We start from the raw sequence: 13,161 nt of genomic DNA on the forward strand, positions 1-13,161 counted from the left end.
TGTTTTCACATGCCACCAGCACATGTGCCAGTAAGGTGACACTGGAAACAATCATGCTCAAATAGTACTTTTTACGTGCCACCAGCACGGGAGCCAGTCAGCGGCCCTGGCACCGATCACACTCAGATGGCGCTTTTCACATTCCACTAGTACAAGTGCCAATCAGGTGGTACTGTCATTGGCCACATCAGCGATTTTGTTTTCACTTGCCTCAACAGGTTTTTGCAAGCAAAGTTTATTGTCCAATGAATGAAGGGTATCATAAATGGGCTGGTTATACACCACTGGCATAGGCCACAGCATATCTCCAAAGGTCTCGGACACTAGTCATGACTGTTCGTACATGTGTCATACAGACTACATTTTACTCTGAGCGAGAGGCCCTTTGTCACTAGCAGAGGTAAGAGCTCTCTGAACTTTGCCCAAGCTATTCTTATTCTAGCAGCTACACTTCCAGAGCATCCACTCCTGCTACTGACTTGGTCACCTAGATAATGGAAGCTATCAACTACTTGTAGCTTTTCTTCCTGGAATGTGACAGAAGCTGTTCTCTGCAGATTTTCAGTGTTCATTGCTCCTGAGCATTTGCCACATACAAAAACTATCTTCCCAGTTAGCCTTCCTTTGATATTGCTGCACCTCTTATGTGTTCCATAGCTTACACTGGGTACATCTTATGTAGTTTCTATGTACGCCTTTTCTACAGGGCCATCTTCCTGAAGGGATTTGTGGTTTGTCTGCCTTCCTACTAATTAAGACTTTGGTTTTAGCTAGGTTGACTCTAAGGCCCATTGATTCTAATTCTTTCTTCTACACCTGAAACTTCTCAAGTTCTGATAGTAGAAAAACAAAACAATAAATTGAAAAATCATAAATTCAATTTAAATATTTTATACAAATGACACATCCCATCAATTACAACTGTTTCTGCTTCATGAATAAAATGAAGTTTTTCAAGAATAACCAAATCTATTTAAATATGTAATGATGCTTCATCAGATTAACTATTTGACAAAAAATATCAAATAAAAATATTTATAATTTCGAAATCTTTACAAAGGTGTTATGTGAACAAGCTTAATCACAAATAAGCAAATAATCTAACTGAAATTTTGTAAATTCATAACTTTAAATCTATAACTATTCTGTTCTATAATCGGTTTATGCATACACATTATTTATATCATCATCATCATTGTTTAATGTCTATTTTCCATACTAACATAGGTTGGGCGGTTTGACCGGGGTCTGGGAAGCCAGGAGGCTGCACCAGACTCCAGTCTGATCTGCCAGCCTTTCTACAGCTGGATACCCTTCCTAATGCCAACCACTCCATGAGTGTAGTGGATGCTTCTTATGTGCCACCGGCATGGAAGCCAGTCAAGGCGGCACTGGATGGTGCTTTATACGTGCCACCAGCATGGGTATCACAACTAAAATGTTCATTTGATTTTTATTTTGATGTTGATGTACTTGACTCAATAGGTCTCCTCAAGCACAGCAGGTCGCCCTACAATCCAAAGTACATTTGAATGAGCTGGGGTTGGTTATGCGAAACTGGTGTAGGATACAGCCATGAACTCACTTAATTTGCCAGGTCTTCACAGTCACTGGGTGAACCTTGCTCTGCCTCTTCTCTTGTTAGTGTTAAACCATGTGATCACTTCGTTGGTGTTGCACCACAGGAAAATGTTGGTGGCCCTCCTTATGTTGTTACTGATATTTCTCAATATGTGCTTGCTTGCCAGACCAATCTCAGATTTGGCTGGATTGATCAAGCAGCATTTAGGGTTTGAGGCAAAATTCTGTTTATGATCTTTTATGGTAATGAAGGCGATTCTTTTAGCTAGGATCTCTACCCTATCCACTATCTCTAGTTTGTTACCTAATTCTTTGGCTTCACTGTTGATGTCATTATGTGTGAGGGAAGTATGACTATAATTTTGTGTGACATTATTTTCTAGTGGTCTATTATAATCTAAGGTGTCTATCCTATATAAGTTTTGCAGTGCTTCTTTTAGATTTATGTTTTTTTACAAATGATATATATAATATAAAAGACTTTCTCACTTTTCTGCATGCCAAACTAATACACCTTACTGATATTTCTCAATATGTGCTTGCTTGCCAGACCAATCTCAGATTTGGCTGGATTGATCAAGCAGCATTTAGGGTTTGAGGCAAAATTCTGTTTATGATCTTTTATGGTAATGAAGGCGATTCTTTTAGCTAGGATCTCTACCCTATCCACTATCTCTAGTTTGTTACCTAATTCTTTGGCTTCACTGTTGATGTCATTATGTGTGAGGGAAGTATGACTATAATTTTGTGTGACATTATTTTCTAGTGGTCTATTATAATCTAAGGTGTCTATCCTATATAAGTTTTGCAGTGCTTCTTTTAGATTTATGTTTTTTTACAAATGATATATATAATATAAAAGACTTTCTCACTTTTCTGCATGCCAAACTAATACACCTTACTGATATTTCTCAATATGTGCTTGCTTGCCAGACCAATCTCAGATTTGGCTGGATTGATCAAGCAGCATTTAGGGTTTGAGGCAAAATTCTGTTTATGATCTTTTATGGTAATGAAGGCGATTCTTTTAGCTAGGATCTCTACCCTATCCACTATCTCTAGTTTGTTACCTAATTCTTTGGCTTCACTGTTGATGTCATTATGTGTGAGGGAAGTATGACTATAATTTTGTGTGACATTATTTTCTAGTGGTCTATTATAATCTAAGGTGTCTATCCTATATAAGTTTTGCAGTGCTTCTTTTAGATTTATGTTTTTTTACAAATGATATATATAATATAAAAGACTTTCTCACTTTTCTGCATGCCAAACTAATACACCTTACTGATATTTCTCAATATGTGCTTGCTTGCCAGACCAATCTCAGATTTGGCTGGATTGATCAAGCAGCATTTAGGGTTTGAGGCAAAATTCTGTTTATGATCTTTTATGGTAATGAAGGCGATTCTTTTAGCTAGGATCTCTACCCTATCCACTATCTCTAGTTTGTTACCTAATTCTTTGGCTTCACTGTTGATGTCATTATGTGTGAGGGAAGTATGACTATAATTTTGTGTGACATTATTTTCTAGTGGTCTATTATAATCTAAGGTGTCTATCCTATATAAGTTTTGCAGTGCTTCTTTTAGATTTATGTTTTTTTACAAATGATATATATAATATAAAAGACTTTCTCACTTTTCTGCATGCCAAACTAATACACCTTACTGATATTTCTCAATATGTGCTTGCTTGCCAGACCAATCTCAGATTTGGCTGGATTGATCAAGCAGCATTTAGGGTTTGAGGCAAAATTCTGTTTATGATCTTTTATGGTAATGAAGGCGATTCTTTTAGCTAGGATCTCTACCCTATCCACTATCTCTAGTTTGTTACCTAATTCTTTGGCTTCACTGTTGATGTCATTATGTGTGAGGGAAGTATGACTATAATTTTGTGTGACATTATTTTCTAGTGGTCTATTATAATCTAAGGTGTCTATCCTATATAAGTTTTGCAGTGCTTCTTTTAGATTTATGTTTTTTTACAAATGATATATATAATATAAAAGACTTTCTCACTTTTCTGCATGCCAAACTAATACACCTTACTGATATTTCTCAATATGTGCTTGCTTGCCAGACCAATCTCAGATTTGGCTGGATTGATCAAGCAGCATTTAGGGTTTGAGGCAAAATTCTGTTTATGATCTTTTATGGTAATGAAGGCGATTCTTTTAGCTAGGATCTCTACCCTATCCACTATCTCTAGTTTGTTACCTAATTCTTTGGCTTCACTGTTGATGTCATTATGTGTGAGGGAAGTATGACTATAATTTTGTGTGACATTATTTTCTAGTGGTCTATTATAATCTAAGGTGTCTATCCTATATAAGTTTTGCAGTGCTTCTTTTAGATTTATGTTTTTTTACAAATGATATATATAATATAAAAGACTTTCTCACTTTTCTGCATGCCAAACTAATACACCTGCTTGTTGTTCATACACCTGTCTTCGTCTATTGTTTTTCTATAAATTTTAACTATACACCAGTCCAACCCATGCTAGCATGGAAAGCGGACGTTAAACGATGATGATGATGACAAGTGTAAGTCAAAAATTATATGCACTCTTGTTTCTGTAATTTATCAAAACAAAAGCAGGGGTTAAATAATTACATTATTTTATCATTTTTCAACATAGTCACCTTGCTCTCTGATGCACTTCTACTAGCAGTCCACAAGCTTGCATATTCTATCAGAGAAGGTTTTTCGGCTGGTCACACAAGCATTTATACACCACCTCCTGTGCTTCTTTGTCTGTAGTTAATCAATAACCTTATAATGAATGTTTGAGAGCTCAAAAAAAGGGACAGTCACAAGAGGCAAAATCTGAACAGCATGTAGGATGTACAATTCATCCAACAGGCTTTTATGAAATTTCAATATACCCAGTTTTACTCACAAGTTTTAGATCAACTCAAAGCCATAGAATACAATATTTGTCCAAGATGCCATACAGTGGGGTTTCCTCAGGAACCTTGTACTTCTGAAGCAAACTTCTTCATCATTAAAACAAAGTATATATGTAAGTTACTTACTTGCATATTGCAGCAGACAAAATGCCAATGACAGATTCAGTTGGAGGAGCTGATGAGTGACCAGCTGTTCCATTGACAGAAAGTTTCACAGTTGCTTGACCCTTTTCAACAACACCAATCCTACAAAACCAAGTGAAAATATTCAATGATTAGATCAGAAAAAAAGCATATCTCTTGAAAATTCGATGTAAAGATTTGAAAATTTTTTTAAACAAGAACTCCAAAACTTGTAAAATTATATACATGCTTCCATGTACAGAATTTAACCACAAATGATTTGCTAAAGTTCTCAAATATATCCTGAAATGGTTGCAGTATCAGATTAATTCCATATTTTGTTTTTATTTTTCACTGATTTCAGTCATTAGATTGCAGCCGTGAAGAATTTTAGTCGAACAACTTCAACCCCAAAACAAGATGTATGCTCAGTCAAGTCAGATTGTATCAACTGGGTGAATCTTGAACAACAAGCAGGTGTATTAGTTTGGCGTGCAGAAAAGCAACTTACCACACAACCACTCGGAGGAATAGTATTAGTTATACTGTTCCATATTTGCGAATATTACTCTATTATAGGTCTGAGTTGTGTTTTGTAAAGGTTCAGGAATTCAAGCATTTGCAGTGATTTTGAAGGTTTTTATTTGCAAGTTATTTGTGATGAAATAGGGTAAGATTGTTTTCTTAATATAAGCAGAGGTTGTGTTTTGGTACTGCTGAATAAGATGAGGTTGTCATGTTCTCATCAGAGGATATCTTCTAGGTCTTGATTTACCAAACATTAGAGCACACTCATATCAATATAACATAGTTCACAGAGAACCCCTTAATGCATGCTGTGATAGTGTAAGCTGACGGGAACCTTCCATTTCAAGAGATGAGAAAAAGATGAAGCATAAAAATAAGCAACATAGAGAGAAAATTTTTAATATTGAACACAGTTGGAGGACTTGTAGATGTCAAGTGTAACTTTATTGCTTTCACTGAACTTCCTAAGAGGAGGAGTGACCATTGGTGACTTAGTGGAGTTGGTCCCAGTAGATCTAGTTCTCTAAAGCTGGATAGGAGATCACTGAAGATTGAGTGATATTCAAGTTTTTAGAGAGAATGATTGTTTTCATCATCTTTGAGATGTTGAAAGAGCAGCAGGTTGATATATTGTAGATGCAGAGAGGTTTCCCTTATTAAGCATTGGATGGACTATTATATATTTCCAAATATTGGGATCCTTACAGAAAGACAAATATTGAAGGGTTTGGTGAGGACAGGGGTTAACATTTGAGGATAATGGCACTGATCATTGTCAGAAGGTTTGGCCTTATTGATCTAATGTAACCAGAAGCATTTTTGCACTTGGTATAAGTTGGTGTTAGTGTGACAGGGGGAGAGGACAAAGAAAGATTTTGAGGAGTTTTACTGAGTGTGTGCATTGTAAAGTTGAAAGGAAAATGAGCAATAAATGTAATAAAAGTCTACAAGATTGTTGTTTAAGGAGACATTTAGATGGATGATGATGTTGAGGATTCCACAAGGTTGGTAATGATCTATTAATCTGAAGAATAAACTGTAATTTAGAAGATTAGAGGGCTTGAATGCTGTGCATTGCTCCAAAGCATATTTTACTTTTTGGATGAGTCTTGCATAAGTTGCTGTGGTGAGTAAAAGCAACATAGCTTGTGGAGAGGGTAGGTTTTTACCATGTTTACAGGGTGTTTCTTTTTTTCATTTGCTTGTATCGCTGTAGTACAATTGAATTATTTTGGGATTTGGTGCTATGTATTTTGGTTGAGTGAAGGATTAAAGGGATATATATAAGCAGACAGCTCCTGCTACCTGCTTTGCTATCTCAGATGAGCCAGGTGAAGTATATTTATTATCAGCAATAGAATAAAACTTGTAGATTTCCAACCAGTTAGCTGACTTAATGTGCCATTGGGTTCTAGATTGTTGTGCAGTGTGGATGTGTGGTGGGAAGCCTTGTTTTGGTTGTGGTTGAACGAGCCAATAAGCATGAGTTTGACAATGAGAAAAAGATGAAATATGCCTGAGTTGTCTGCATGCAAATCACAAGTATGAACAGACAATGATACTATCTTTGAGAATAACAAATATTTAAAATATTTTGAGGTAACACACTACCTCAAAAATAGGTAAATAAAGAATGATTTGTAAATAAACTTACATAGCAACAGGCGGCAAACCTTTAAAAAAATCTTTGATTATCATGAGACCTTCATCAAACAGAAACTCCAGTTTAACACCTCGTCTTTCAAGAGTCCGAGCTATATGAAATGCTCCATCATAACCTGAAACCTAAATAGTGAGATGATCATAGAATTAATTAGTTTAAAAAAGAACACAGTAAAATAAAAAAAAAAAACAGATCATTATCATCTGATAAAGCCATGTCTTTTGTTGTTGTTTTTAGTGATTATGTTGTTGGACAATATATACCATAATGTTTATGAAAACAATATAGGCCACACTGTCATGTGCTTTTCAGAATAACTAAAATATATCTGTCTATCTTCATCTTATTTACCTACAAAAGATATTTGGTAGAATACTGCACATAATCTAGTAAGGCTGAAGACATAAATCAGTGGTATCAAGGAACCCAATGTGTGCAACTTTAAATTGAAAACATTTCTATGTCGGCTTTTTTACTCAGACACATGGCCAAATATTGTATGGACGTAGCTGTAGTAAATTGAGTCAATTTCAGTATATTACTGGTGCTTGTATAATTGGCCCAAGAAAAATTGAAGTGCACTCTGAATGTAGTAAGAGCTGAAATTTAGTCCAGAGTTGTGCTGTTTCTATATGAAGAATATTAGCCCTTCCATTACTGCACTTCTATTGAAATACACAACTTTTGTTTTAATTAATTTTCAAAATAACAAAGGATTTAGCGAAATAACTTTTCCCTTATTAAGCTGGTGTTTGCAACATAAATTAGCATGAAATTTTTATGGAAAATTTAAACTTAAATCACTTTAAAATGGAAAGTTTGTATCATGGAACCAAAGGCAATTTTGGGTGGGTTGGTATTAAAAGCTTAATTACTGAAGGGAATATTTTATACCTTTCATTTATCAATTAAGATAAATACACACCTCTTCATCATGTCCAAATGCAACAAAGAAAGATCTTTTAGGTTTAAAACCTGATTTCAGAGCATGCTCCAAAGCCTCCAGGATACCCTGAAAAACACAAAAGAAATTTATATTTATGAAAATTGCATTTAATAAAATTTAGTTTTGTTTCAAGAACCACTTCCATATCTTATCATTAACATAAAAACTACTAGAAATACCTAAAACAAAAATCAAGTTTAACATTTCTCTATTACTTTAGCTTTGGCTAAATTTAGTAACAATAAAAAGTTCATTCAGTAAATATGGATTTGAAAAGATTAAACCCTTTCATTCTCTTCTCAAAATAATATATTCAGATTTCTAAAAGAACATCCTCTCCTGCTTCCCCTTCACTTCCTCTTCCTCCTGTTTTAATTTCTTCTATCTGGAAATCTTTTGTTTCTATAGAAGGTATTCATCATCATCATCATCATCGTTTAGCGTCCATTTTCCATGCTAGCATGGGTTGGACGGTTCTACTGGGGTCTGTGAAGCCAGAAGGCTTCATCAGGCCCAGTCAAATCTGGCAGTGTTTCCACGGCTGGATGCCCTTCCTAATGCCAACCACTCCGTGAGTGTAGTGGGTGCTTTTTACGTGCCACCCGCACAGGTGCCAGACAGAGCTGGCAAACGGCCACGAACGGATGGTGCTTTTTATGTGCCACCGGCACGAGGGCCAGGCGAGGCTGGCAACGGACACGAAACAGGGCGGTGCTGGCAACAGTCGCGAAACGGAAGGTTTTCTTACATGCCACCGGCACTGGTAACACATCTGCAATTTCCATTGATCGATTTCATAACATAAAAGATATTGTGCCTTTGACAACGGTGAAGTTTTCACTGTTGACTCTTTATCCTTGGCAAGATCAGTAACTTCATTAAATGCAATACTGCATATAGAAAGATATTCATTAACTTGGGAAGTGTATATCTGTTGCAATGATCCTCCAACATAAGACTCTGTTGCTTACTGTTGTAATTCAAAAACGTGTCTAGCAATATATTTAGGTTTCTCAATGCATGTCAATAAAAATTAATTTCTAATGTAACCTCCTGTCAGCTGAGAAAGTCTGCACTCATTGTAGTGAGTGTGTGCGATTTGAATATAGAGGCACCTACCTTCTCTTCGTGGTGACGGAGATCCTCCAGAGATGGCTGGTCCTTCCTCACAGCCCTACCCGAACACTAACAATAGCAGCTGCTAGCCCCAAACCCTTTAGCGACTTCCTCGCACGTCTTGTTGCCAGCACGACCCACGTTGGAAAGGTCAACTTCCGCCCCCTGCACACGCTTGACGGCTGACCCCTTCCACTTGCCCCAGCTTCCGGTCAACGCACCCCGCTGCTGACGTCCGGCTGCTGACGTCATCCCACACTCATGTCATTACCTGTTCATTATTATATTTTTTTCTGGAAAATGGATCTAAGATCAAACCATACAGGACATCATGCTCTTCTAGAAATAGCTGAACTAATTTCTATTTCTGTAATAAAATATAAAATAAAATAGAGTGTGATGATCTATAGTCTGGTGGTCACTCAGAAAACTAAGGGTTGATAATTAGCTAGTGAAAGCAATATAAACCATATCCAAACATACTGTCAGTAAAGAGAGGATTAGCAATATGTTTAGCAAGTAATTTGGAGAGGCTAAGGATCTAGCCTCTCAGGCCTGCTGGTCATCTCATACATGGATCAACTTGAATGCAAGGAACTTAACACCACTCATGCATCGTTTTCTCAAGGTATGTTGACAATGTGCTGATGCTCACCTTGTCTTGGGAGGAGGCATCATCAAATTTTCGACAATGTCAACAACCACACATCAAATTTCAAATTGAACATCCAGATTAGTCTCGAACCATTTCTCTGCTGGATTTCCAAAACAAGATCACAGAGGAGGGTCCCATCTATTCAAATTTTTATAGAAAAGTGGCCAGTAGGAATCTGTTTGTACACTACAAATCAACCCTGCCCACCAGAGCCAAAGCTGCATATGTGCAAAATGAGACCACATGCATGCATAAGAAACAGATGCAGCAAAACTACTGACAAAGCTATGGACACCAAGAGGTTCCACAAGAACTTAGCGAACAATGGCTATACACGATCTGTAGCTAAATGGCTACCTACAAAACACAAAAGTAAGTATACCACATAAGAAGGTTCATAATCACAAGTTCAAAAAGTACTTTCTTAAACTGCCTTACTTTGACAACAGGACAACTGCAGCTATAAAACATGCGATCCGCAGGGAGGGACTCAACATACAGATGGTGCACACCAGTCCATCACTGAAGAAATTTCTGTTGAGGAAGAATACCACAGATAGCATGATGGGATGCACACTAACTAATTGCCCCATCAACAACATAAAAACATGCTTGAGGGCCTATGTGGGATACAGAGTAGTCTGCAGTAAATGTGGGCAGCCTACATAGGGAGCACCACCAGGAAATTGCACATCTTTATAAAAGAACATACACACATGGACACTTTAATAAAGAAACACCTAAAGAAGTGTCAAACCCAGAATTTTAAAGTTTCTATCAGGCCACCCAACGCTACAGGAACAATCTCAGAATCACTGAGACCAGCCATTAACAACATGAAGTAACTACATGAAGCAGACTGATTGCTATAGCAACGCCAGTCTGCACATGTCACCATCCTCCTTCCTCTCTCACACATTTGAGTAACGGCTTTATCAAACTACCACTTTTTCCTGATATCCTGAAGAAGGGGCCATGACCCCAAAATATAGAAATACAAGGTAAAGCTGCAACTCTGCTTTGTTTTCTTTCCCTTTTGTAGTTTACTTTGTACCTTCTTACATTGTTCCAGCTACTGTCACATTCTGTGCAGAGAACAACTTCTGTGGAGAGAACAGCTTGTCACATTCCAGGGAGAAAAGCTACAAGTAGTTGATAGCTTCTGTTACCTAAGTGACCAAGTCAGTAGCCGGGGTAGATGCTCTGAGAGCGTAGCTAGTAGAATAAGAATAGCCTGAGCAAAGTTCAGGGAGCGCCTACCTCTGCTGGTGACAAAGGGTCTCTTGCACAGAATGAAAGGTAGACTGTATGATGCATGTGTGTGAACAGCCATGCTACATGGCTATGAAACATGAGCTGTGACTGCTGAAGACATGCATAGGGTTGAAAGAAATGAAGCTAGTATGCTCCACTGGATGAGTAATGTCAGTGTGCATATAAGACAGAGTGTAAATGACCTGAGAGAAAAGTTGGGCATAAGGAGCATCAGATGTGCTGTGCAAGAGAGACGACTGCATTGGTATGGTCATGTGTTGCATATGGATGAGGAGAGCTGTATAAAGAAGTATCACAACCTAACAGTGGAAGGAACCTGTGGAATAGGTGAACCCAGGGATGAGGTGGTGAAGTGCAACCTTTGAACATTGGGCCTCACTAAGGCAATGACAAGTGACCGAAAACCTTTGGAGATATGCTGTGCTTGAGAAGACCTATTGAGTCAAGCAAAATTGTAGTAATGTCTGATGCCAGTGCCACCTAACTGGCACCTGTGTCGGTGGCATGTAAAAAGTACCCACAATACTCTCAGTGGTTGGCATTAGGAAGGGCATCCAGCTGTAGAAACTTTGCCAGATCAGAATGGAGCCTGGTGCAGCCTCCTGGCTCGCTAGTCCTCAGTCAAACTGTCGAACCCATACCAGCATGGAAAGCATACATTAAACAATGATGATGATGATGATGATGAATATTGTGAAAGACTTTGAAAATAAAACTTTATTTGTGGTTAAAGGTTTTAATGTTCAACTGGTTCTATATCTTCAATCTGTCAATGTATCTGTTGATAGATTCAGTGATAGATAGGAGTGAGAAAGGCTGATACTTAAATCTAAGTGAAATAACCTTTGCAAATAGTTGTGGATGTTACTTATACCTTTTTATGTATAGCAGCCCAGTGGCTGAGGCTGTGCTGGGGCACTGCAATTCTTTAGGTTTTATTTTTAGTTATTTGCTTTAAATGTTTATCATTATTGTTAGAGTAGAGAGATACATACATTGACAGAACCATAAGTAGAATAGACAGACAGATAGCCTACAACTTTAATACTACCTATATGGATTTTTACACGCTCTCAAGAATCAAATGTTTCAGAAAAATATACAATTCTATCATACAATTGATAAAATAACTGGAATTTCCAGTGGGGTACTGCTAGTTGCAAATAAATGTTTTAAGTGAAAATGATGGTCTTTATAAAGCAATATATTTAATGAATATCTGAGATGATAAGAACTGATAATTTATCTTTTTTTTTTAGTCTTTTACTCTGTTGGTTTGGAGGAAGGACTGTGCCAGTGGATTTTGCAGTCTCTCTGAGATCGATGTGCTTAACATGACCGCTGTAAGAAAAACATGTGCACAGAGGGAAGCAATCTATAAAACCATAATAAAACAAAACTATATTTGCCAATACATACCATAACACCAAGTTTGACATCTATAGAACCTCTACCATAAATGTAACCCTCATGGAGTTCAGCTGCAAAAGGATCAAATTTCCAGTTTTCTTCTGTAACAGGAACTACATCTAAATGTGCTCCCAGCAAATAGGGAGTAAGAGTTTTATCACTTCCTTCAATTGTATACAGTAGGCTGTAATTAGCCACAACTTCATATTTTACAAACGGTGACTTTTGGACAGTTGGATACGCTGAAACATACAAAATATAAATAAACTTAAAATAGTAATCAAATAATGCTTAGCTTGAAGGAAATTTCCTTCAAACCACACCAGTTCTTCATAGAAAAGGATCACATAGCTGTTAATGTAATTAAAGAACAATTGCAGATAAAAAAAAATAGTGGGGCTGATCATAAATGCTATGTCTTCAGACCAATGGGGACAACCTCAGAATTAACCCTTTCGTTACCAACCCGGCTGAAATCGGCTCTGGTTCTGTAATGCAAATGTCTTGTTTTCATAAGTTTTGAATCAAAATCTTCCATCAAACCTTAGTCACAATTTATGTTCCTAACACTAGCTGAATGATAACCAAATTATTTTACTAATTTCTTTGTAATATTTAAAGTAATTGAAAGAAACACAGAGCATTTCAAAATAAATACAGTAACGAAAGGGTTAAAGAGCAAGTGAACTCACAAGGGTGTCTCTACAGGATAGAAATAGGAGTCAAATTTCATTCAAATCACTTTCTGTTGCTTTAAGTATGATTACATACATACAAACATACATACACACACACACATGTATACAGATATGATCAAACAAATTCCAAGGTGGTCTGCCACCACAGGGCATGTATTATCTAGTAAAGTTAATGAAAGGAGTACAGTGAACTTGCTGTGTTGAGTAAAGAATCAAACATTTTGGACAGGATTCTTTGACAGGGTAAAGTTG

At 37.0% G+C, this 13,161-nt stretch overlaps 1 protein-coding gene across 1 annotated transcript in view; it reads right to left on the reverse strand.

Moving 5' to 3' along the window:
• The window catches only part of LOC115214054 (N-fatty-acyl-amino acid synthase/hydrolase PM20D1.2), a 35,508-nt gene that overhangs the window by 14,779 nt on the left and 7,568 nt on the right, over window positions 1–13,161 (reverse strand). Inside the window, exons 2-5 of the mRNA XM_029783099.2 lie at window positions 12,221–12,453; window positions 7,735–7,821; window positions 6,801–6,931; window positions 4,622–4,741 (exon numbers count right to left, since the gene is read on the reverse strand). Coding sequence (XP_029638959.1) covers window positions 4,622–4,741; window positions 6,801–6,931; window positions 7,735–7,821; window positions 12,221–12,453 — 571 coding nt within the window. The remainder of the gene's footprint in view (window positions 1–4,621; window positions 4,742–6,800; window positions 6,932–7,734; window positions 7,822–12,220; window positions 12,454–13,161) is intronic.

Source organism: Octopus sinensis, linkage group LG1 (assembly GCF_006345805.1).
Source record: "Octopus sinensis linkage group LG1, ASM634580v1, whole genome shotgun sequence".
NCBI lineage: Eukaryota > Metazoa > Mollusca > Cephalopoda > Octopoda > Octopodidae > Octopus > Octopus sinensis.